Below are 23,766 nucleotides of genomic sequence, written 5' to 3' on the forward strand. Positions count from 1 at the left end.
CTTCATTACATTCTCGAGTTCTCGTTCTACTTTTTTTTTTTTGAATTTACCAAAGTAATTAACAAGTTAAACCAAAGTAATTAACATAGCTACTAGCCACCTTTAGTATTTTTTTCTTTCTCTAAAAAATCTCTTCAGTCAATTATGTAATTAATCAGTTAAACCATGACATCGTAAGTAAGAAAACAATATTTTTTTTTCTTTTTGAATATTAAATCGCATATTGTGTATCATTTTTGTATTAACCGGGTAGAAACTAGAAAGTACTACTTGAGAAATTTTTAAAAATATTTTTGGTGCAACTCGGTAATTAAACAAATATTACAGCCCTATCCTAATTCAATTGGGATATTATTAACAGAATATTTAAGTTGCGATGATTCGATAATGAAAACAAAGACTTTGGGTTAAATCCTAATTTCAACCATCTCCAAAGTCCTATATAATAATGGTTTTTTATATGAAGGAGACAAATAAAACTGGTTGTAAAAGATAAACCACATATTTCTCCAATCTGGCAAATCTCTCACTCTCAAACACACACCAAATCAAAACCTCCCTCTTCTTCTTCTTCTTCTTCTTCTTCTTACGAGTTGCACCGAAACAAACTCAAACAAAGAAGAGATGGAGAATGGAGGAGCAACGACGACGACGACGAGCACAATCACAATCAAAGGGATTCTGAGTTTGCTAATGGAGAGCATCTCAGAAGAAGAAGAAGGAAAAAAGAGAGTTATATCGCTTGGAATGGGAGACCCAACTCTGTACTCTTGTTTTCGTACAACGCAAGTATCTCTTCAAGCTGTTTCAGATTCTCTTCTCTCTAACAAGTTCCATGGTTATGCTCCCACCGTCGGTCTTCCCCAATCCCGAAGGTTACTTTCGTCTTTTCATCATCTCTCTCTCTGTTTTTTTGTCTTTCTCTAATACTTGTGGTGCTGATGTTAGGGTAGTAGTAGGTAGGGATGTCAATTTCGGTTCGTTTAACTATAAACCGAATATAATTAACTGAACCAGTAATTGAACCGAATCTTAATTTTGCCTGATGTTATGAATTTACAATTTTTTTGTATTTTTTTTTTTAAAAATTTATTTGATAATTTCTTACAATTTTTGTAGAAATACCAACGTTTGTGGCGAAAAAAAAAACTGAAACTTTTTGTTTATGAAAAACCAAAATAATAATGAAATTTGTTTGAAAATAGTTGCTACACTAATTTTCGATTTTATATTATTTTAATTTCTTTATATTATTGGTTCGGTACTTCGGTTGGTTTTTAAAACATTTTTTTTTTGGGTAATAAAACAGAGCAATAGCAGAGTATCTATCTCGTGATCTTCCATACAAACTGTCACAGGATGATGTGTTCATTACATCAGGTTGCACGCAAGCGATCGATGTAGCATTGGCTATGTTGGCTCGTCCTAGGGCTAATATTTTGCTACCAAGACCTGGTTTCCCAATTTATGAGCTCTGTGCTAAGTTTAGACACCTCGAGGTTCGCTATGTAGATCTTCTTCCAGAAAACGGATGGGAGATTGATCTTGACGCTGTCGAGTCTATTGCAGACGAAAACACGGTTGCTTTGGTTGTTATAAACCCTGGTAACCCTTGTGGAAATGTCTATAGTTACCACCATTTGATGAAGGTTAGCTTGAGATTTTCTGTAACCAATGTTGTTGTTTCTTGTTTGTGATTTGATGTATACGAACTTGTGTTTTATTTATTTTGTGTTGTAGATTGCGGAAACAGCGAAAAGACTAGGGTTTCTTGTGATTGCTGATGAAGTTTATGGTCATCTTGCTTTTGGGAGCAAACCGTTTGTGCCAATGGGTGTGTTTGGATCTATTGTTCCAGTACTTACTCTTGGCTCTTTATCTAAGAGATGGATAGTTCCTGGTTGGAGGCTCGGGTGGTTTGTGACCACTGATCCTTCTGGCTCGTTTAAAGACCCTAAGGTTAGTAATAGATAGCGTCAATCTTTCAAGAAATCGATGATGCAGAGAGGTTTATATACTTAATTCTTTGTTCGTTTTGGATCAGATCATCGAGCGGTTTAAGAAATACTTTGATATTCTTGGTGGACCAGCTACATTTATTCAGGTATATACAGTATAAATATTACTTACATTTCAAAAGCAATCCCTATTAATGATTTTGAGTGATTAATCTTGTTCTTGATTATGTTGTGCATCAGGCTGCGGTTCCCACGATTTTGGAACAGACGGATGAATCATTCTTCAAGAAAACATTGAACTCGTTGAAGAACTCTTCGGATATTTGTTGTGACTGGATCAAGGAGATTCCTTGCATTGATTCCTCACATCGACCAGAAGGATCCATGGCAATGATGGTGAGCATTTATATATAACGTTGTGACAAAAATGTTCACAAATTGTCACATATGTATATGGTCTTAATTAAATATTTGATTTGTCTACTTCGTTCAGGTGAAGCTGAATCTCTCCTTACTCGAAGATGTAAGCGATGATATCGACTTCTGTTTCAAGTTAGCTAGAGAAGAATCAGTCATCCTTCTTCCCGGTAAGGATATTATGAAATTACAATTTTTGAGAGCTGTAGTCCTTTTTGTTTTTGATATATTACTTTGTGTGTGGATGGATATTGGCTAAACAGGGACTGCGGTGGGGCTGAAGAACTGGCTGAGGATAACGTTTGCGGCCGATGCAACTTCGATCGAAGAAGCTTTCAAAAGGATCAAATGTTTCTATCTCAGACATGCCAAGGCTCAAGATCCAACCTCATAGTTGATTTCTATGCAAGGTTAAAGTGTTTGAAACACACAGATACATATATAGTATAGTGTTTATTTATTTATAAATTTTGATATAAAATTAGCTTTACTGTAATAAAATCAACTCTTAAGTTTAAAAATATTTACATATACATACTTGTTGTAAAGAAATAATCTATCAAACTTAATTATAGAGTAGTTTCCTGCAATATGGCCACTGGCCAGGTCTATTAACACATATTTGTAATTAGAATAGTTGAAGACTCAGACAAGGCCCAACATATTTGGTCATAATTTGTAAAAGATCGTTGTCTACGATACAAAACAGGGCGTATCTCAAAAAGGCTATAAAGTACTTAACGATTCTGATATGCTAAGGCAGTAAGGCCTAAGAAAGAAACGCTAAAACAAGATGCATTGTCCCAAAGAGAACAAAAAAGTGTTCGTACTTTTATTTTAATAAACATTTTGCTTAGATGATAATGCTATTAAATTTAAGTAGGTTCGATACGACCAGCCCACGTGAATACATGCATGTATTTGAGAAAAACACTTGTTAATTAACTAATTTATTTTAATTAATTAATCTGAATAGTTACTTTCTCATAGTCCCAATTCATTATTTTGAATAGTACGGTGGGTCCTTAAGGAACAGTGAATTGGGCCTTTGTACCCCATAGCTTTGATTCCCAAATGACCCCCCTTCTACATAAACCGACTCCTCTATCTTGTGACTTGTGTTAATCTTTCTATCCATTTTGTACTAGTGACTATAATTTCGTTCTAAATATGCAAATGCATTTAGCGATTTCTCATTTTAAAATAAATTTCTTTTCTATCAATGCAATAGTAACTTTGACAACATAAGTTTATGTCTTTGTAACTTCGCTGTCAAGCTAAGATTAAAAACTCTACTAGCTAATATACATACTATAATTTATGTCAAGCTTATGACCCAAAAATCTAATCTTAGTAATTTTGTATCTTTACATAGGACGCTTCAATGTTTACATATGTGTCTGTATGTGTGAGTGTGTGTATATATATGCATGCGTAGCCACAACGTTGGACAAGCACAACAAAGAATAACGAAAGATGGAGAATTCTCAGAGTCAGAGCAGAAACAAGAAAAAGAGGCTAACACAAGAGCAACTAAGACAACTGGAGAAATGCTTCACCGTGAACAAGAAACTCGAGCCAGATCTCAAGATTCAACTGTCGAACAAGCTAGGTCTACCTCAGAGGCAAGTCGCAGTTTGGTTCCAAAACAAACGAGCCAGGTCCAAGACTCAGTCTCTCGAGCTCCAACACTGCGCTCTTCAGTCCAAGCTCGAAGCGGCTCTCTCCGACAAGGCAAAGTTAGAGCATCAAGTGGAGTTTCTCCAAGATGAGTTGAAGAGATCGAGGAATCAGCTTGCTCTGTTCACAAATCATGATTCTCCTGTGTGTAACTCTTATCTAGGTTCTTGTGAAGAACGTCACGCTCACGATGATGAAGTGGTGGTCTTCGACGAGCTTTACGCTTGTTTTGTTAGCAATGGACATGGATCTTCATCAACCTCATGGGTTTGATTCTGTTTCAACACAGACAAGATTCCAATATATAGTCTTGTTTCTGTTTTTTTTTTTNAAGAAACGCTAAAACAAGATGCATTGTCCCAAAGAGAACAAAAAAGTGTTCGTACTTTTATTTTAATAAACATTTTGCTTAGATGATAATGCTATTAAATTTAAGTAGGTTCGATACGACCAGCCCACGTGAATACATGCATGTATTTGAGAAAAACACTTGTTAATTAACTAATTTATTTTAATTAATTAATCTGAATAGTTACTTTCTCATAGTCCCAATTCATTATTTTGAATAGTACGGTGGGTCCTTAAGGAACAGTGAATTGGGCCTTTGTACCCCATAGCTTTGATTCCCAAATGACCCCCCTTCTACATAAACCGACTCCTCTATCTTGTGACTTGTGTTAATCTTTCTATCCATTTTGTACTAGTGACTATAATTTCGTTCTAAATATGCAAATGCATTTAGCGATTTCTCATTTTAAAATAAATTTCTTTTCTATCAATGCAATAGTAACTTTGACAACATAAGTTTATGTCTTTGTAACTTCGCTGTCAAGCTAAGATTAAAAACTCTACTAGCTAATATACATACTATAATTTATGTCAAGCTTATGACCCAAAAATCTAATCTTAGTAATTTTGTATCTTTACATAGGACGCTTCAATGTTTACATATGTGTCTGTATGTGTGAGTGTGTGTATATATATGCATGCGTAGCCACAACGTTGGACAAGCACAACAAAGAATAACGAAAGATGGAGAATTCTCAGAGTCAGAGCAGAAACAAGAAAAAGAGGCTAACACAAGAGCAACTAAGACAACTGGAGAAATGCTTCACCGTGAACAAGAAACTCGAGCCAGATCTCAAGATTCAACTGTCGAACAAGCTAGGTCTACCTCAGAGGCAAGTCGCAGTTTGGTTCCAAAACAAACGAGCCAGGTCCAAGACTCAGTCTCTCGAGCTCCAACACTGCGCTCTTCAGTCCAAGCTCGAAGCGGCTCTCTCCGACAAGGCAAAGTTAGAGCATCAAGTGGAGTTTCTCCAAGATGAGTTGAAGAGATCGAGGAATCAGCTTGCTCTGTTCACAAATCATGATTCTCCTGTGTGTAACTCTTATCTAGGTTCTTGTGAAGAACGTCACGCTCACGATGATGAAGTGGTGGTCTTCGACGAGCTTTACGCTTGTTTTGTTAGCAATGGACATGGATCTTCATCAACCTCATGGGTTTGATTCTGTTTCAACACAGACAAGATTCCAATATATAGTCTTGTTTCTGTTTTTTTTTTTCCTTTGTTCGCTTTCATGCGGTCTGAATATAGAATTGCAATCTGTAATTGAAGTCATTGAGACATTCACTAATACAAAGAGATGACTTTTCTTCATTTCTTGTTATGGTTATAAGAATATAAGAAAATTTGAATCAAGAATTGCAATCTAAGACAACAACGTGGTCTAGTTTCATATTACCTTATTGATCACATCTAGTCTTTTCACACTAGATTTTGTATCATTTACTAGATTTTGCAATGATTCTAGGAACTTATCGGTGTAACAGGTCAATTATCCAGGACTAAGCAGATGCTCCTTCAATTTGGTTTGAGATACGGTTTGTTTATTATAGAGACTATAATTCTTTTTTTCTTTTCTTTTTGGTTATAAGAACTTGTTCCAAAATTTACAAGAGCAGCATTATTAGAACATACAAGAAATTATTTCCTTGGCACTAAAGTAAAATAATTATAGAGACTAATACATATCTTGTTCATGAAAGTAAAATCGCATTCTTGCTTCTATAGAAAAAGACAAACGTTGAACAAAGACAAATCTATTACAATTTTGAGAAAAAGACAAAACAATAACAACACGACTACATGGCTAATTTCCTTATTTGTGACAGCTGTTACGTTCTTTCTTTATAATGAATTTATTTCATTCTAGATTTGGATCGTTGACTAGATTCTGCAAAGTTTCAACAAATTCATCAGTGTAACCCGTTAATAATCCAGGACTAACCAAAATCTCCTTCATTTTGGCATGGTTCCTCCTGACTCGATTCCCTACTTCGCTATCTTTGTCCATGACCGAGGTGATCGCGACACTTAAACTCTCCTTCGAAAACCATCCTGTTTCTTCTCTTTGCACTTCCACCGAGACCTCGAGTTCTTCAGTCATCAATCTCGTGTTGAGAACTTGATCACACAAATATGGAAGCAAGACTATTTGGCAATCACTCACTAGAGACTCCCACATTGATCCAAACCCACAATGGTTCACAAAGCAGCCTACTGATGGATGAGCCAATATCAACGGTTGCTGCACCCATTCTCCCCAAACCACTCCACGATTCTTCACTCTCTCCTCAAACCCTTCTGGTAACGCTTCTTGGATTTTCACTGCGCCTTTTGGTGGTTTTACCGCTACAAGAAACGGTAAACTAGTGAGCTCCATTCCTAAACAGAGTTCTTGGAACTGATGCTTCTCAAGATTTATTTGACTTCCCAATGCACAATATATTACCGAGCCCGGTTCGAACCGATTCAGCCAGTGACTCCATCGATCTTCAAGTGCTTTATTGTTGTCTGGATCTGGAAGCATTGGACCTGTCAAAAGAACCTTCCTCTGGTACTGACTCTCGATATAGTCACAGAATTTACCTTCAACTTCTTTGCAAGTCCTAATCGAGATAAAATCACAATTCATAAGACCTGTTGTTATCCGGTGATAAAGCCTCTCGTAGAAGATGGAAAAGGTCAACAAGGCGTGAGCATCGTGCTCACGGTACAACACTTTTGACGAAGGATAACCAGGTGGAGGTACTCCTAATTTACCACCAGGGACAAGTTCATGAGCTATGGAGTTAGCCGATATCACAAAGTACATCACACTCTTGACTCTATGTTCTTTAGCCGTTTCCGCAACCCAATAAGCAAAATCAAAAAAGATCAGGTCAGGTCTCAAATCACGTACGGCAGCTTCGACTTGATCGCGTGTGAGATCCATGGCTGCGGTCAGAAACTTCCCCAACGAGATGGGGATATCAGATGCGGTCTCGGCGCCAGCAGGGAGGCCACCAACATGAGGAATAGTAAGAGGGTGAAAGACGATGCTTTCTGGGAACAGATTTTGATGTTCCAACTGTTTCTGAGCTTTCTTGGGCAGCAAGAAAGTAACCCTATGACCATTCTCAGCTAACTTGTTGGCTAGATGCAAGTACGGAGTCATATGACCAAAAGCGAACCATGGGAACATAAAAGCGTGAAATTTTTTGCCCATTTTGCTTTCCTAAATTGTCGAAAAAACAGAAGACAAAAAGAAATAAAGATTTCAAAGAGAGCCAAAAGAAGAATTTTTTTGTAGCGTTTCAGATGATAATTAAGCAACTTTGTTTTTTCTTGTTTTTTTTGCTCAATAATTTCTGCGATTGAGATAACCCGAATATTTTAGCTTGGAGAAAGTTCTTGTGAAAGCGTGAATGGTTTTTTAGATTTTTTTTATTACTGCGGGTTTGGTGGCTTAGTTGGTGAAGTAGTGCCGTAGTTGTTACGTGTGTTAAAATATACTTTGTCTTTATTAGAAAGATCTGATCTAGATATTATTGTTTATATCTAAACATTATTGTAAAGTAAATTCATGTAATGCCTCTTGAGAGGATACAATGTTTGCATGTCAAGAAGTCAAAAAGTAATTGATGACTACGAGTATTAAACTGCACCAGGTTAGCTTGGCTCTCTTTGATTCGAGTCCGTAAAAGCACAAATATATGTTAATTTGAGCTCGAGCGCCTAAAAAGAACTTCATGAACAAAAAATCCCCTAGACTCAAGGTCATGTTGTTCTTTAATCTTTATCACTCCATCTTTCCCAATTCTCTTTGGATCTGATGACTTCTGTAGTTCTGTTCAGGATTACTACCTTCGTTACTAGTAGATTCATCATCTTTATAAGCACCATATTTATAACAACACTTAAGATAGATGTCAAGTTAGAAATTCTTTAGGCTTAATTTGTTTTGGGAAGATGAACTCCAAACTCTAATGATATTATTGCAATCTCACGTTCCAACAAAGAAAGAAAACAGTCTTGTTGACAAGGGTCAAGTAGCTAAAGAAACATATGCATTTGTTGATGCTAAAAGGAGACTGAATGTTTTTCAGATCAATGCATCTTCGATCGGTCTACGACCTTGTTGATAGTAATCGAAGAAGGTCTTCTCAGACTTCTTAACCGCTTTGTACAACCTTGGTCTTACCTCAGACACTAGCTTATATACAGGTTGAATCTCTTTGTCCTCATCAGCATTGCAAAACGTTGCCACAGATATCCTTTCCTTTTCTCCGTTAAGCACCACTCTATGAACCGGGCTCTTGTATATTCCATTGCTCATTATCTGAAAATGCATGAGAGATTCTTTCAAACACACCAAACAATCTTCAACTATCATAGATGCATTTTTAAATATATTCTTATTCTTTTCATACTTGCATATAAAAGTGAATCATGATTAATTGATTGATTACCTCCATAGTATCTCCTACATTGATCATAATTGTATGAGGGAGTATTGAAGCTTTATACCACTTCCCATCTTTGAGGAACTGAAGTCCTTCGACATTTTTGTCGGGTATGAGAAGAGTAAAGGCCGAGCCATCAGAATGCGGTTTAAGACCAAGAACCTTGTCCGGCCTCAGACATGGAGGATACACGTTGAATCTTGTCTCCATCGTAGCATTTTCTCCATGCATCTCTAGAAAGCAATTATCTTCCAACTCCAACGATCTAGCCAATGCCTTGAAGAATTGCTCAACCACTAGCTGTTGCTTCATTGTGTATTCTTGTAAAGTTTCCCTGAAGAAACGCTAGTCAAAATCACCAAAATATAAAGGAAAGCTATAGGAAACTGAAAGCTATGGTCCTATGCAAGGCCGGTCCAATAAAAATGGTAACCCGGTTTAAGAACATTTTGTCCTCCTATTTGATTTCTAAAATGTTTAAAACTGTATTAAAATATCTTCTAAACACCAAATTCTTATTATTATAAAATAAAATAACTTAAGTGGCTCTAAACTTTTTTTTTTTAAAATATTGGTGTCGTTAACCCGCTTGTCTTCTAGACCGGCCGATGGATTTTTACCTGAATCCGATTGGGATTTTAGGCCAGAACTTAAGCTGTCGTTGATCTTCAGGGTAAGTAATGAGGTACAAGCGGTCGACCCAATCAAGAACTTGATCATCCGACAGTATCATGTCGTTTCCATATCCTTGAAAACTACCAATCTCTCTCGCGTACTTCTGTTTCTCTTCTGTCGGAAGCGCAAAGAACTGCTTCGTTAGCTCATAAATCTTGTCGAGTAACGCTTCTGTGATTCCATGATTCATCACCTGCTTCAACAAGATATCAAAATTTTCATGATTACACTATAAACATTTACAGAATTAGATGGCTCTGATCATGGCTTGTAAGAGCGTTAAAAGTTTAAAACCAAAACCTGAACAACGCCCCATGTAGATAGCGCCGAGTGAAGTTTACTCAACTCTTCTCGACCGACATCATAAGAAGAGAGGAGAAGACTAAGATCGATGTTCGTGATTTCCATCTCCTGCGACGAACCGTTGAAAGGTTGATCACGTTGGCCATCGCCGATGGGTGTGTAGAGATATCTTTCCGGTAGTCTTTCTCCGGATGCAACCACCTCTTGGACAGTTTTGGGTTTTGGCTTCTCCATTTTTCGGAGGATTTTTTGTTTGATGATCTTTTAGGAGAGAAACAAAGTAACTTTTATAGTAAACGAAGACAATCTTGAATTCTTGACTTTTCACTATTTTAATACGCAAGCAAAGTTGCATAGGACAAAAATTGCCGTTTTGTAAATCTTAACATTATCTCAAAGAGAAAATTGGCAAACTAATAATTATCTTTCTTTTTTTTTTTTGGTTCAGAATGTTATTTTGGACAAGGTTTTGATGCCATCAAAGCTAAGTACGGCTATGCAAAAACTCTACATTACTCTCCAAGGGTTTGTTTACCTAGTATTTTTCTTATTACTAGAGGAGTTGGAAACGAAAATATTTATTTGTAAGGCTATCTACTTAATTTCATCTCAACTTATTTTAAATAATTATAAGTTATAACGTATCAAGATGAGTTCAAAATCAAATTATATTTGATCTAGTAAGTGAAACTTGAGCCGAACATAGACAAGAAACGAACAACTTGGTGGTATACGTTCTTACGGTCTTATTGTCATCATAGCTTCTCTTTTAGTTTGGCTACAAAGGTTTTCATTCAAGATTTATATTTTGGACTAGTTTCTCCAGTGCTTCTACTAAGTTATTGACATAACCACTCATTAGTCCATGACGAAGCAAAGTCTCCTTCCACTTTGCATGGTTCTTCCTCACCCGGTTTCCGAGCTCGCTGTCTTTTTCCATCACTGACCTTACCACAACGCTCAACTTTTCTTTTGAGAACAATCCTGCTTCTCTTTCCACTTCCACTGAGAGCTCTAGTTCCTCAATCAACAATCTTGTGTTGAGGATTTGATCAGGCAAATATGGAAGTAATACAATTTGGCAATCACTCACCATAGACTCCCACATTGATCCAAACCCACAATGGTTCACAAAGCACCCTACCGATGGGTGAGCCAATATCAACGGTTGCTGCACCCATCCTCCCCATACCACTCCATGCCCCTTCACCCGCTCCTCAAACCCTTCTGGTAGCCCTTCTTGGACTGTTGATGATTCTCTTGGTGGCTTTACCGCTACAAGAAATGGTAAACCTGTCAGCTCCATCCCTAAGCAGAGTTCTTGAAATTGATTCTTCTCCAAAATGATTTGGCTTCCTAGAGCACAAAACACCACTGAGCCGGGTTCAAACCGGTTCATCCAAAGATTCCATCGATCTTCTAGTGGTATGATCTTGTCCGGTTCAGGGAGGATTGGACCTGACAAGAGAACTTTTCTCTGAAATTGGCTCCCCAAGAAATCGCAAAATTTCTCTTCCACTTCTAGGCAAGTCCTTGTTAAAATGACATCGCAGTTTGTAAGTCCCTTACTATTACGTTCGTAAATCGTATGTCCCTCTCCAAACGGATAAAAGAGGAATGACATGGCATTAGTTTCTTGACCGCGAAGCAACACCTTCGAAAATGGATATCCTGGTGGAAGAACATCTAAGTTATCTGGTCGAAGACCAGGGACAAGTAAGGTAGATGCAGCTGCTGCAGAAAACGTTATGAAATACACACTCTTGGTTTCATTCTTTTTAGCTATTTCAGTTACCCACTGAGCGAAATCGAAGAATATCATATCCGGTTTCCCAATTCGAACCGCATCTTCGACCTGATCACGTGTCCGATCCATAGCCGAGGCCAATGAACTTGATAACGAGGTCGGGATATCCGAGGCTGTCTCACCACCAATAGGGAGGCCATCGAGAGGAGAGACAACAAGAGGGTGAAAGACGATGTTGTCTCGGAACAGATTGAGATGTTCAAGTTGCTTCTGAGCTTTCTTAGGTAGCAAGAAAGTAATCTTATGACCTCTCTCAGCTAGTTTGTTAGCAAGATGCAGAAAGAGAATCATATGACCAAAGGCGAACCGAGGGAACATGAAAGCATGAAACTTTGGCTCCATTTCTATTTCTTTTCTACCTTTCCTCTTCCGAGTTATCCAAATGTGATAATTGGAAAACCAAAAAATTTCAAGCCTTCCAAGGGAGAGATACAATAATAAAAGTTCTTTTTTTTTTTCCTTTTCAATTTTAGTGTGAGGCTAAGGAGAAAACACCAATAAATTTATGAGAAAATTAAATGAAAGGTAGCTCCGAGTGTCAGAAGTAGCGTTGTATCATTTTCAACGTTTCAGTGTCAAATATGTGTAGTTAAACAAAAGGCAATAATATGTGAGAAAATCGTATAACAGTTTATTGCCAGTCCCCGTGGCCACAACTAATAAGAGCAATAATATATGAGAAAATCGTATAACAGTTTATAGAAATATCCATTTACTTTTTGTCGGCCGTGAGATGGAAATATGCATTTTTCCCGTCTACATTTAGTCTACATTTAGCATTTTACTAAAAAGTCGTTGGCAAGGTTTATTAAAATCTCCTCGTAGTTTAGTTACTTACATAACTGACTTCTAGCTTTATCGAATGTCTCCTTCCTTGGGCGCAGTGTGTAGAGATAAACTTAATAATGGTTTCGTTAAGTTTGATTAATGGTGGAACTAATTCCGTGGAAAGATTTGTATGTTTAGTCATTAGTGAAACATACAGTTGGAGGTTCATCTGTTATACAAAAAAGCACATTTCGTTTTCATCAATCTTTGCTTTGATATATGTTCTGTGATCAGAGCCGTTCCATAATATATTGGGGCCAGAAGCCCAAAACAATATTAAGACCGACTTTTAGTGGACCAAAGAATTTTTTTTTGTGACAAAACTGGTGGTGTAAAGGGTCGACCACGATATGTCAGGAACATTTTTGTTGACATTTACAGTAGTTAAAGGGCTGATAAAGTACATATACGTTTCCCGGCCGCAAGCACGTGCTTCGGTATTAGTGTATTACGTGGTTTAGGTGAACCAATATCAACAATGCCAGTGAGAAACGACGATGTGAATTAATAATTATACATAACAATGCAAGTGAAATTATACATATTTGGTTTAGGTATGCGGAAATATATAGAGTGTAGAATTAGCATAGAAACTGAAATTTGAGATTGAGAGAGTAGAGCTTCAAATGTCTATGCAAACCAAGTTTCTTTAAAAAGTGTTTTTATTCATGTTCTTTCTCTTCTAGACTAGTTTCTGTAATGCTTCTATAAACTTATTGACATAACCATTCATTAGCCCAATACTAACTAGAGACTCTTTCCATTTGGCGTGGTTTCTCCTCACTAGGTTGCCAAGCTCACTGTCTTTATCCATCACAGACCTAATCGAACCGCTCAATCTCTCCTTCGAAAACCATCCCCTGTTTCCTCTCTTTTCACCTCCACCGAGACCTCGAGTTCCTTGCTCATCAATCTAGTGTTAAATATTTGTTCACCCAAATGTGGAATAAACACTATTTAGCAGTCATTCACTAGATTCAACTTTTATTAGAGTATATAGTCGGTTTACATTGGTTTAATCTCTTATATAGTTTGGTTAGCATAGTGGTTTAGTTTCACTTGTATTTAATCTTAATTTATACCTCACTTGAATGAAGAAATTATCTTTTCCGAGATTTGTTTCATCTCTCTCATTCTTGTTCATGGGAAAGTTGATAACTTTCGATTCAAGATTTTAAAATTCAATTTATCACCATATTGGTATAACTGTTCAACATGTTTATGACTACGATTAACAAAGCAGGCCTATTGATGGATGAGCAAATATCAATGGTTCACAAAGCAGACCTAATCGACCTTTACCTGCTCTTTCAACCCTTAAGTAATTACCGATACAATCATACAACAGAGGTTAAACCTGTAAGCTCCGACCCTATGCAGAATTCTTAAAGTTGATCCTTGTCTAGGGTGAGTAGGTTTACTAGTGGATGACGTATATCAATGGTTGCTGCACCCATTCTCCCCAGACCACTCCACGATTCTTCACTCTCTCCTCAAACCCTTATGGCAACGCTTCTTGGATTGTCTCTGCGCCTTTTTGGTGGTTTTACCGCTACAAGAAACGGTAAACCAGTGAGCTCCATTCCTAAACAGAGTTCTTGAAATTGATTCGACATCCCAATGCATAATATATTACCGAGCCCGATTCGAACCGACTCAGCCAGTGACTCCATCTATCTTCAAGTGCTTTACTGTTGTCTGGCTCTGGAAGCATTGGACCTGTCAAAAGAACCTTCTTATGGTATTGACTCTATGTTATTTCGCCATTTCTGGAACCCAATAAGAAAAATCGAAAAAGATCAGGTCTGGTCCCAAAGCACGAACTGCTGCTTCGACCTGATCGCGTGTGAGATCCAACGAGAAGGGGACATCTCCGAGGCGGTCTCGGTGCCAGCAGGGAGGCCATCCACATGAGGAATAGTAAGTGGGGGAAAGACGATGCTGTCTGGGAACAGATTTTGATGTTCCAATTGTTTCTGAGCTTTCTTAGGCAGCAAGAAAGTGTCTTTATGACCATTCTCATCTAACTTGTTGGCTAGATGCAAGAACGGAATCATATGACCAAAAGCGAACCACGGGAACATAAAAGCGTGAAACTTTTCACCCATTTTTCTTTCCTAAATTGTCGAAACAAGCCAAAGAAAAAAAAAAAAAGAGTTCAAAGAGAGCCAAAAGAATAAATTTTTGTTGCGTTTCAACTTTCAAATCATATGCACCTTTGCTTTTTTATTTATCCTTTTTTTGCTATATTTATAAAAAAAGTGTGATCAAGATTTCTTTTCTTTGTCAATTTTCTTTTAATTTTAGTGCGATGAAGCGTCGGTCCTTAACTAGTTCGGGATAAATTGTGTGAGGCCGGCTATATAGAGAAAATACCAATATTTATGAGAAAATGAAAGGTAGAATGTCAGAAGTAGCGTTGTATATTTGTCAACGTTTCAGTATCAAAGGCAATAATATGTGAAACGTGGACAATAGTCAATAGAGCTCCGCGTGGCCACAACTAATAACAACAATAATATATGAAAAAATTGTATAACAGTTTATAGAAATATCCATTTTATTTAAAAGAAAGAAAGAAAAAAAAAAACTTTCTTTTTCATCGATTCACCATCGACTTAACTTTCCGGCGGTTTTCTTATCCGTTTACTGCAGGTTTTACTCTCCAGTTGTGGTACCGGTCTTCTATATTTAGTGGATCACAGAAAATGGCGAAAGATCTTTAGGAAGCTATGCAAAACCTCAACCTTGGATTGGAAAGATCCCCTATGAAGATGTCTATGAAAGCTATGAGATTCCGGGAAGTCAATAATCGCTTAAGCTTGGTTGTAAAATGTTTAAATCCCCAACATCAGAAACCAATTGGAATGAAAGGTGCTCTTCCAAAAACTTGGAAATTAGAAGGACGAGTAACAAGTAGGATTAATGATGATGGTACAGTCCAATTCTTTTTTAAAGCAGAGCATCATTTACTAACGGTCCTAGAAAATGGTCCATGGCACTATAATCTTTGGATGGTAGCAGTCGATCGATGGACAAGGCGTAGTTTATCAACTTTCTTAACTGAAATCTCGTTTTGGGTGAAAATCCTCAATATACCAGAAGATTTCAGGTCTGAAGCGGTTGTTTGTGAAGTAGAAGGTGTTTTAGGTCATATTGATGAAGTCAGATTCAATGAACCTACTGCGGAATCTGATGGGGAGGTGTGGGCTCATGTAAGCATGAATATCAATACTAGGTTGATCTTCGTCAGATATATTGAGTTTGATCCTTTTCAAGCACCAATAATGATGAGATTTGTCTTCCCCAAGCTGAGAAAATTTTGCTTTCAATGTGGATCACTGCGGCATGCTGAATCAGTCTGTGATTATGCGGAGCAGGTACCACAACTAGCTGATCAAGCTATTCGGAGTGCCTTTGAACCTCTGCAAAAAGAACTTCAAGGTGATGATGAAAATATGACTGACAATGCTGATTCATCAACTCCAATTATGGGAACGATAAGAGCCATGATTCCTCCAAGACTGTGTGATGTTGATGATATGTTTATTACTCCTGATTTTATTCCTATCACCATTAAGGAGTATGGGGCTACATCCAAAGCAGATCCTAGTGGGAAACAGAAGGATTTAGCCATAGACCGTGAAGATGAAACTTCTGGAAATATCTTGCAGGAAGCTCCTATGTTGACCCAACCAATACCACAAGGTGATCCTATTCTCCAAGATCAGTCAGAAGTGTTAGGCGAATACATTCATCAAAACATCCCACAAGAAAAAGAGGTTGGTGACAAACCCACAAGGGTAATGGATAGGGGTCAGAAAAGGAAGGGGGAAGAGATTCCAACTGAGGATCAAGCCTCAACTTCAAAGCCAAGATTCCAAGATAATTATGAGATAAAGGGGAGGGTGGACACCCCGAAACCACTCCTTCCAGAATGACGATAATGCATTGGAATTGTCAGGGGCTTAAGAGGAATCCCCTGACAATTCCATATCTAAAAGATATCAGGAAAACCTACAAGCCTGATATCTTATTCCTCATAGAAACCAAAAATGGTTATAAGTATGTAAATACTTTAGGGTAGGATCTAGGCTTTCCTTATAGTTATATATTTCCTTCTGATGGGCTTAGAGGAGGGATGGCTATTTTTTGGAGCGACAAAGTGCAAATTGATTTTTTGGACTCACCTTCTCTGAACTATACAGATATGTACATATCAGAAGCAGGTTCTCCAACCTTTTGTCTTACGTATGTATATGGGGATCCTGATCCAAAACAACGCAGTAGTATGTGGGATAAGATGTCTTTTTGGGCTGATCTGTATAAAAGCAAGCTGAGGATGGTGCTAGGTGATTTTAATGATATCAAGAGTAATGAGGAGAAGTTAGGAGGTCCTCGAAGACCTGAAACATCGTTTAAAAATTTCAGAAGAATGGTATCCACTTCTGGTCTCCATGAGCTAAAAACGATTGGAGGAAAGTTCACTTGGCTGGGGAATCGCCACTCCTATGAAATCCAATCGCGTATTGACAGAGCATTAGCCTCAGCTGACTGGCAAGAGGCTTTTCCTGAAGCTTATGCTCAACTACTCGAGTAGATAGGATCTGATCATAGGCCTTTATTGGTTCATACTGCTAAAGAAAAAAGGCAAGGTTTCCCTTTGTTCAGATATGATAATAGCTGGAGATTCAATAAGGAGATTAAACAAGAGTTATTGAAGACATGGAACAACACGTGTTCTAATCTTCCGGCAGATCAATTTCATGAAGCTTTAATGCGATGCAGAGCTTGCCTTTCGAGATGGAAGTCGCAAAACGCTAACAACTCTGCAAAGAAAATTCAGGAGTTGAAGATCCAGCTCCAAGAACAGTATAATTGTCATCCTCTGGATTTTCTTAAGATCAATAATTTGAAATCTGTCGTAACCAATGAATACAGATTGGAGGAAGAATATTGGAGAACAAAAAGCAGAGTTCAATGGCTTCAAGCTGGGGATAGAAACACAAATTTTTTTCATGCTAAAATAAAACAGAGGCGAAACTACAACATAATCACTGCAATAACGGATGCAAATGGCATTGCCTGGACATTTGAACAAGGTATTCAACAAGTCATTATATATTATTTTGCATCCTTGTATAGATCGCAGAATAAAGGCAACATGGACAAAGTGATACAATATATAAAGCCTCGTGTCTCAAGTGAAATGAATTAGGATTTAACTAAACCTGTTACAGAGGAGAAGCTTCATCAAGATGTTCATAGTATGACAAGAGACAAAGCTCCAGGACCTGATGGGTTTAATCCTGGCTTTTATCAAGATCATTGGTCCTCAATTCATGCAAGTGTGTTTAACTTCGCTAAGTTGTTTTTTAACGATTATCAAATGGATCCGAGGATAAATAGTACTCATATCTGTTTAATTCCAAAACTCGATCAACCTTGCGAAGTTAAGGACTATAGACCCATCAGTCTTGCCAATGTTGCCTATAAAATTTTATCGAAAGTTTTAGCTGATCGACTTAAACCGTGGCTGAACACCATTATATCTGCAAATCAGTGTGCTTTTATTCCTGGTAGATTGATAACAAATAACATTCTAATTGCTCATGAACTTCTGCACTCTTTTCATACTAAAAATAGAGTTTACCACAAAGTTACACATCAGTAAAGCTTTTGATAAAGTTGAATGGTCTTTTGTTGAGGCAGTTATGAAGAAAATGGGTTTTTTTCAGAAGTTTGGTGTAACTGGATTATGAAGTGCCTCACTACAGTATCGTATTTTGTTCTTATTAATGGCCAGACAACTGGTCTCATAAAGCCACAGAGAGGTCTGCGCCAAGGTGATCCTATCTCACCATACCTCTATTTGTTATGCACGGAAGCTTTATCTGCTTTAATTCAGGAAAACATTCGTTTGGGAAAACTTCATGGGTTTAAAGCCAGCAGAAATGGCCCACCTATTTCACATATACTTTTTGCAGATGATTCATTGCTTTTCTGCAAAGCTACAGAGGAGGAATGTAAAACCCTGCTGGAAATTCTCAATCAATATGAGCAAGCATCAGGTCAGGCTGTAAATTTTCAGAAATCTGCTATAACATTTAGTAAAAGTTTTGACTGGAATAAAAAAAAAAAAAAGAATTTTGTCACATGTTGAAGATTCACAAAACGCAAGGTTTTGGGAGATATTTTGGCCTACCTGAATTCATTGGAAGAAACAAGACTAATGCTCTTTCTTACTTAGCACAGAGAATAGAGCAAAAAATGGATAATTGGTATACTAAACTTCTCTCCCCTGCAGGAAAAGAGGTGCTACTTAAATCAATTGTCATAGCCATCCCTACTTATAGCATGTCTTGCTTCCTCCTTCCCTCAAGAATAATTGATCAGATTACAAAAGCTATGAGACCGTTTTTGGTGATCAACTAATAAGGACAAGTATAAGATCCCTTGGGTGGCTTGGCAAAAAATTGGTGACTCGAAAAAGGATGGAGGATTAGCAATCAGAGATTTGAAAGATTTTAATATTGCTCTTCTAGCTAAGCAGAGCTGGAGAATCCTCCAACAGCCGACTTCGCTTATGGCAAGAGTATTTAAGGCAAAATACTTTCCAAAGACAAGCCTCCTGAAAGCAACAGCCAAAACAAACTCGAGCTATGCTTGGAAAAGCATTATTCATGGTACACAACTTATTTCTCATGGCCTAAAATACATTGTTGGAAACAGAGCACAAATCGAAGTATGGAATGATAATTGGCTCCCTCTAAATCCACCAAAACCGCTATCTGAACCAGGCGCATACATGTTTCCCCACTTGAAAGTTAGTGACTTACTTTACCAGGGTAATTGGAATGAGGAGCTTCTTCATTGCATCATGAATCAGGAAGATGCGTCTCACATCAGAAACATTCGTCCTACTATTACAAGATCTCCTGATGTCATCAGTTGGATGCATACAAAAGATGGTGTATACACAGTTAAATCTGGATACCATCTTCAGCATAAGCTCTCTCACGATGCTTCCCTCCTGGTAAATTCTGTTCAAAATCACATAGCTTCCAACACGTTTTCAAAGATATGGAACCAACAGGTTCCACAAAAAATAAAGCACTTCTGGTGGAAATGTCTTCATAATGCTTTGCCTACTGCAGAAAATCTTAAGAAGAGAAGAATACTAAGAGATGATAACTGTCAAAGATGTGTTGAAGCTATAGAAAGTACTAACCACCTGCTTTTCCAGTGTAGAGTAAGTCAAGAAATCTGGAGTCTTTCCCTTGGATCTTTTCACTCAGGTACATCCCCATTCTCGAACTCAGTCCATCAGAACGTAGATTTCTTGCTTAGTTTTAATAACCACCAAAGAAAGGATGTAAGCATTTCCCCTTTCATTGGCTGGCATATATGGAAAGCAAGAAATGATCTTCTTTTCAAGAATAAAAAGCTATCGATTCCAGACATTATCAATAAGGCTTTTATGGATTTACAACAGTGGAAAGATAGTTTATTATCTAATCAAGAAAAAACAGAGACGGGGAAATCTCAAAAGGGAGAAAAACAGGTATTCACAAAATCTGTAAGCAAAGGAGAGCTTAATTTGAAGGCCAATGAGTACTATTGTTTTGTCGATGGATCATGGGTTTCTCCTACTGAAATTGCAGGAATTGGCTGGGTTCTTTATACCGCAAATCATAAAGTTTTTCTTCAAGGTAGTGCATCTATTAACCCAACGAATACACCCCTTGAAGTTGAAGCTGAAGCATTAAGGTCAGCAGTTTCTCATGTCGTAAGACTTGGGTACAACAATGTGAAGTTTTGCGGGGATGCATCCACTTTATTTCAAAAGCTTGGGTATGTTATGGAAAAAGAGCAGAAGTGCCAGAATGAACACTCTTTTCTTGCCACTTATCTGCAGGATATTATGTATCTTAGTCACACTTATGCCAATATTTCTTTTGTTAAAATATCTTGTAATGTAAACACAACTGCGGATAAGTTAGCAAAGGAAGCTAGAATAGCTAAGTCCGGTTATGTAATATCGTGGTTGTAAATTACTGTGTTATCAAATAAAAACTTGTTGCCGACAAAAAAAAAGAAGAAATATCCATTTTATTTTTTGTCGGCCTTAATATGGAAATATGCATTTTTCCCGTCTAATTCAGAGAATAATTTTTCAATGTTTTTAAATCCGGACCGGAAGTCTAACCGCGATCCGGTAGACATTCTGGTCCAGATTACCTCTAAAAACCAGACAACTAAAAACCCGTAAAAAATTAGAAAATTCCGTTAAAAACCCGTGAATCGGTGGGTTGGACCAACGGGTCAGTATCAAATAATATAAAATTATTTCAAACTAAAACCAAATTAAAATTAAATGTTGTTATTTATAGAAAAATCACTTAGTTATTTTATCTAATCATTTAAAAGTTTAATTTTAGTTGTTTAGTACTTCATTATGTATAATTTGTTCATATATTTATAGAAAAATCACTTAGTTATTTTATCTAATCATTTAAAAGTTTAATTTTAGTTGTTTAGTACTTCATTATGTATAATTTGTTCATATATTTATAGAAAAATCACTTAGTTATTTTATCTAATCATTTAAAAGTTTAATTTTAGTTGTTTAGTACTTCATTATGTATAATTTGTTCATATATTTATAGAAAAATCACTTAGTTATTTTATCTAATCATTTAAAAGTTTAATTTTAGTTGTTTAGTACTTCATTATGTATAATTTGTTCATATATTTATAGAAAAATCACTTAGTTATTTTATCTAATCATTTAAAAGTTTAATTTTAGTTGTTTAGTACTTCATTATGTATAATTTGTTCATATATTTATAGAAAAATAGATGTTATATTTATAAAATTTAAACAAACCAGTAAACTAATTGATCCTACTTCCAATTCATTTTTTGGTCCGGTTTTAAAAACATTGGTCTACATTTAGCATTTTACTAAAAAAGTCGTTGTCAAGGTTTATTAAAAAATCTCAATCTGCCTCACTGACTTCTAAGCTTTATCGAAGGTCTCCTTCCTTGTGCGCAGTGTGTAGAGATAAATTTAATTAAATGTTTTGTTAAGTTTGATTAATGGTGGCACTAATTCCATCGAAAGATTTATATGTTTAGTTATTAGTGAAATATCTCTTCATCTATGCTTTGATATATGTACTGTATGATCAGAGCCATTCCACAATATATTGGGGCCAGAAGTCCAAAACAATATTAAGAGCGATTTTTAGTGGATCAAAGAAAAAGAAATTAATAAAACTGGTGATGTAAGGGATGATAAAATACATATACGTTTCCGGGCAGCAAGCTTTAGTGTTACGTATTAGTGTATTACGGAATATATAGAGTGTAGAATTAGCATAGAAACTGAAATTTGAGAGATTAGAACTTCAAAAGTCCATGCATATAACGTCATTTTGGCAAACCAAGTTTCTTTAAAAAAGTGTTTTATTCATGTTCTTTCTCTTCTAGACTAGTTTCTGTAGTGCTTCTATAAACTTATTGACATAACCATTCATTAGCCCAGTACTAACCAGAGACTCTTTCCATTTGGCGTGGTTTCTCCTTACTAGGTAACCAAGCTCACTGTCTTTATCCATCACAGACCTAATCGAACCGCTCAAACTCTCCTTCGAAAACCATCCTGAATCCTCTCTTTTTACCTCCACCGAGACCTCGAGTTCCTCGCTCATCAGTCTAGTGTTAAATATTTGTTCACCTAAATGTGGAATGAAAACTGTTTGGCAGTCATTCACTAGAGCCTCCCACATTGACCCAAAACCGCAATGACTCACAAAGCAGCCTATTGATGGATGAGCCAATATCAATGGTTGCTGTACCCATCCTCCCCAAACCACTCCACGCCCCTTAACCCTCTCTTCGAACCCGTTTGGTAAGGCTTCTTGGATTGTCGAGGAGCCTTTTGGTGGCTTTACCGCTACAAGAAATGGTAAACCTGTCAGTTCCATTCCTAAACAAAGTTCTTGGAATTGATCCTTTTCAAGAATGATTTGGCTGCCCAATGCACAATATACTACTGATCCTGGTTCAAACCGGCTCAACCACTGCCTCCATTGATCTTCAAGTGGTTTACTATTGTACGGCTCAGGAAGCATTGGACCGGTCAAGAGAACCTCTCTTTGAAATTGGCTTTGGATGAAATCGCAGAATTTTCCTTCCATCTCTCGACAAGTCCTTATAGAAATGACATCGCAGTTTTTAAGTCCTATCATGATCCGTTCGTAAAACGTAGTATTATCTCCAAACGGATGTGAGAGGAAGGAGAAGCAGTTCGTTTCTTGTCTCCGAAGCAACACCTTAGACGAAGGATAACCAGGGGGAGGAACAGCCAAATCATCCGGACTACGACCAGGGACAAACGAGATAGCTACACATGCTGCGGATATGGTTATAAAATTCACACTCTTGGCTCCACACTCTCTAGCTATTTCCGGAATCCAATGAGCAAAATCGAAGAAAATAAGATCCGGTTTACCTATAGAAACCGCTTCTTCGACCTGATTGCGTGTCTGATCCATAGCCGAGGCGAGAAAACTCCCTGAAGAGATCGGTATATCCGAGGTTGTCTCGGCGCCAGCAGGGAGGCCATCTACGGATGGGATGGTAAGAGTGTGAAAGACAATGCAGTCTGGGAAGATATTGAGAGGTTTAAGTTGCTTCAGCGCTTTCTTGGGAAGCAAGAAAGTGATTTTGTGCCCTTTCTCAGCTAGTTTGTTAGCCAGATGCAAAAATGCAGTCATGTGACCAAAACCGAACCATGGGAACATAAAAGCATGAAACTTTGACTCCATTTATATGTTTATGTTCCTTAGTTTTTTCTTCTAATCTTGTTCTTAAGGTTCTTGTGCTTCTACTGATGAGATTTTAGTTATGACCTGAAGTTTAGGAGAGTACTGGTATGAATTGAATGATTCAAGTTTGTTACGAATATTCCTAAATTTAAGTTTTGATTAATAATCTATATTTCCTTTTGGTATTTAATTTACGGAAATTATTCCCTAACCTATGTTATAGTTAAAAAAATGTTACCTGCAGCAAATAAATAAAAATACCATTAGCTTCCGGAAGCTAAAAATATTCCCTAATCTTATGAAAATTGCAAAGATCGTGACACTCAAGGTAGTTAATGTATTTATAAATTGCTATGATCGTGACCTCTAGCATATTTATAAATTAGTATATAATTACTATGTCTTGTGTGAAAAGCATGCAGACTAGGGTTAATAATTAATGATAGAACTCCGCAAGTTCAATCAAACCCAAACC

The 23,766-nt window shown here is 37.1% G+C and overlaps 8 protein-coding genes across 8 annotated transcripts; 4 read left to right on the plus strand and 4 right to left on the minus strand.

The window, feature by feature from the left end:
* LOC104725917 (probable aminotransferase TAT2) lies at positions 455-2,965 on the plus strand. The gene is made up of 7 exons (XM_010444668.2): positions 455-875; positions 1,310-1,649; positions 1,741-1,959; positions 2,045-2,104; positions 2,199-2,354; positions 2,452-2,545; positions 2,639-2,965. The coding sequence occupies exons 1-7, from the start codon at positions 625-627 to the stop codon at positions 2,767-2,769; spliced, it is 1,251 nt and encodes a 416-aa protein (XP_010442970.1). The 5' UTR covers positions 455-624; the 3' UTR covers positions 2,770-2,965.
* LOC104725918 (homeobox-leucine zipper protein ATHB-52-like) lies at positions 3,761-4,379 on the plus strand. The gene has a single exon (XM_010444669.2). It carries the CDS (start codon positions 3,852-3,854, stop codon positions 4,326-4,328), a length of 477 nt encoding a protein of 158 aa, XP_010442971.1. The 5' UTR covers positions 3,761-3,851; the 3' UTR covers positions 4,329-4,379.
* Positions 4,997-5,668, plus strand: LOC104725919 (homeobox-leucine zipper protein ATHB-52-like). The gene has a single exon (XM_010444670.2). It carries the CDS (start codon positions 5,088-5,090, stop codon positions 5,562-5,564), a length of 477 nt encoding a protein of 158 aa, XP_010442972.1. The 5' UTR covers positions 4,997-5,087; the 3' UTR covers positions 5,565-5,668.
* LOC104725920 (UDP-glycosyltransferase 79B9-like) lies at positions 6,038-7,802 on the minus strand. The gene has a single exon (XM_010444671.2). It carries the CDS (start codon positions 7,605-7,607, stop codon positions 6,264-6,266), a length of 1,344 nt encoding a protein of 447 aa, XP_010442973.1. The 5' UTR covers positions 7,608-7,802; the 3' UTR covers positions 6,038-6,263.
* Positions 8,352-10,117, minus strand: LOC104725921 (codeine O-demethylase-like). The gene is made up of 4 exons (XM_010444672.2): positions 9,820-10,117; positions 9,465-9,712; positions 8,851-9,178; positions 8,352-8,720 (listed from the first exon to the last, which is right to left on the minus strand). Exons 1-4 carry the CDS (start codon positions 10,054-10,056, stop codon positions 8,484-8,486), a joined length of 1,050 nt encoding a protein of 349 aa, XP_010442974.1. The 5' UTR covers positions 10,057-10,117; the 3' UTR covers positions 8,352-8,483.
* LOC104725922 (UDP-glycosyltransferase 79B6-like) lies at positions 10,613-11,971 on the minus strand. Its single transcript, XM_010444673.1, has one exon. It carries the CDS (start codon positions 11,969-11,971, stop codon positions 10,613-10,615), a length of 1,359 nt encoding a protein of 452 aa, XP_010442975.1.
* On the plus strand, positions 19,044-20,510 carry LOC104728868. The gene has a single exon (XM_010447795.1). The coding sequence runs from the start codon at positions 19,044-19,046 to the stop codon at positions 20,508-20,510; it is 1,467 nt and encodes a 488-aa protein (XP_010446097.1).
* Positions 21,948-23,291, minus strand: LOC104725923 (UDP-glycosyltransferase 79B6). The gene has a single exon (XM_010444674.1). It carries the CDS (start codon positions 23,289-23,291, stop codon positions 21,948-21,950), a length of 1,344 nt encoding a protein of 447 aa, XP_010442976.1.

This window comes from Camelina sativa, chromosome 11 (genome assembly GCF_000633955.1).
Source record: "Camelina sativa cultivar DH55 chromosome 11, Cs, whole genome shotgun sequence".
Lineage (NCBI taxonomy): Eukaryota > Viridiplantae > Streptophyta > Magnoliopsida > Brassicales > Brassicaceae > Camelina > Camelina sativa.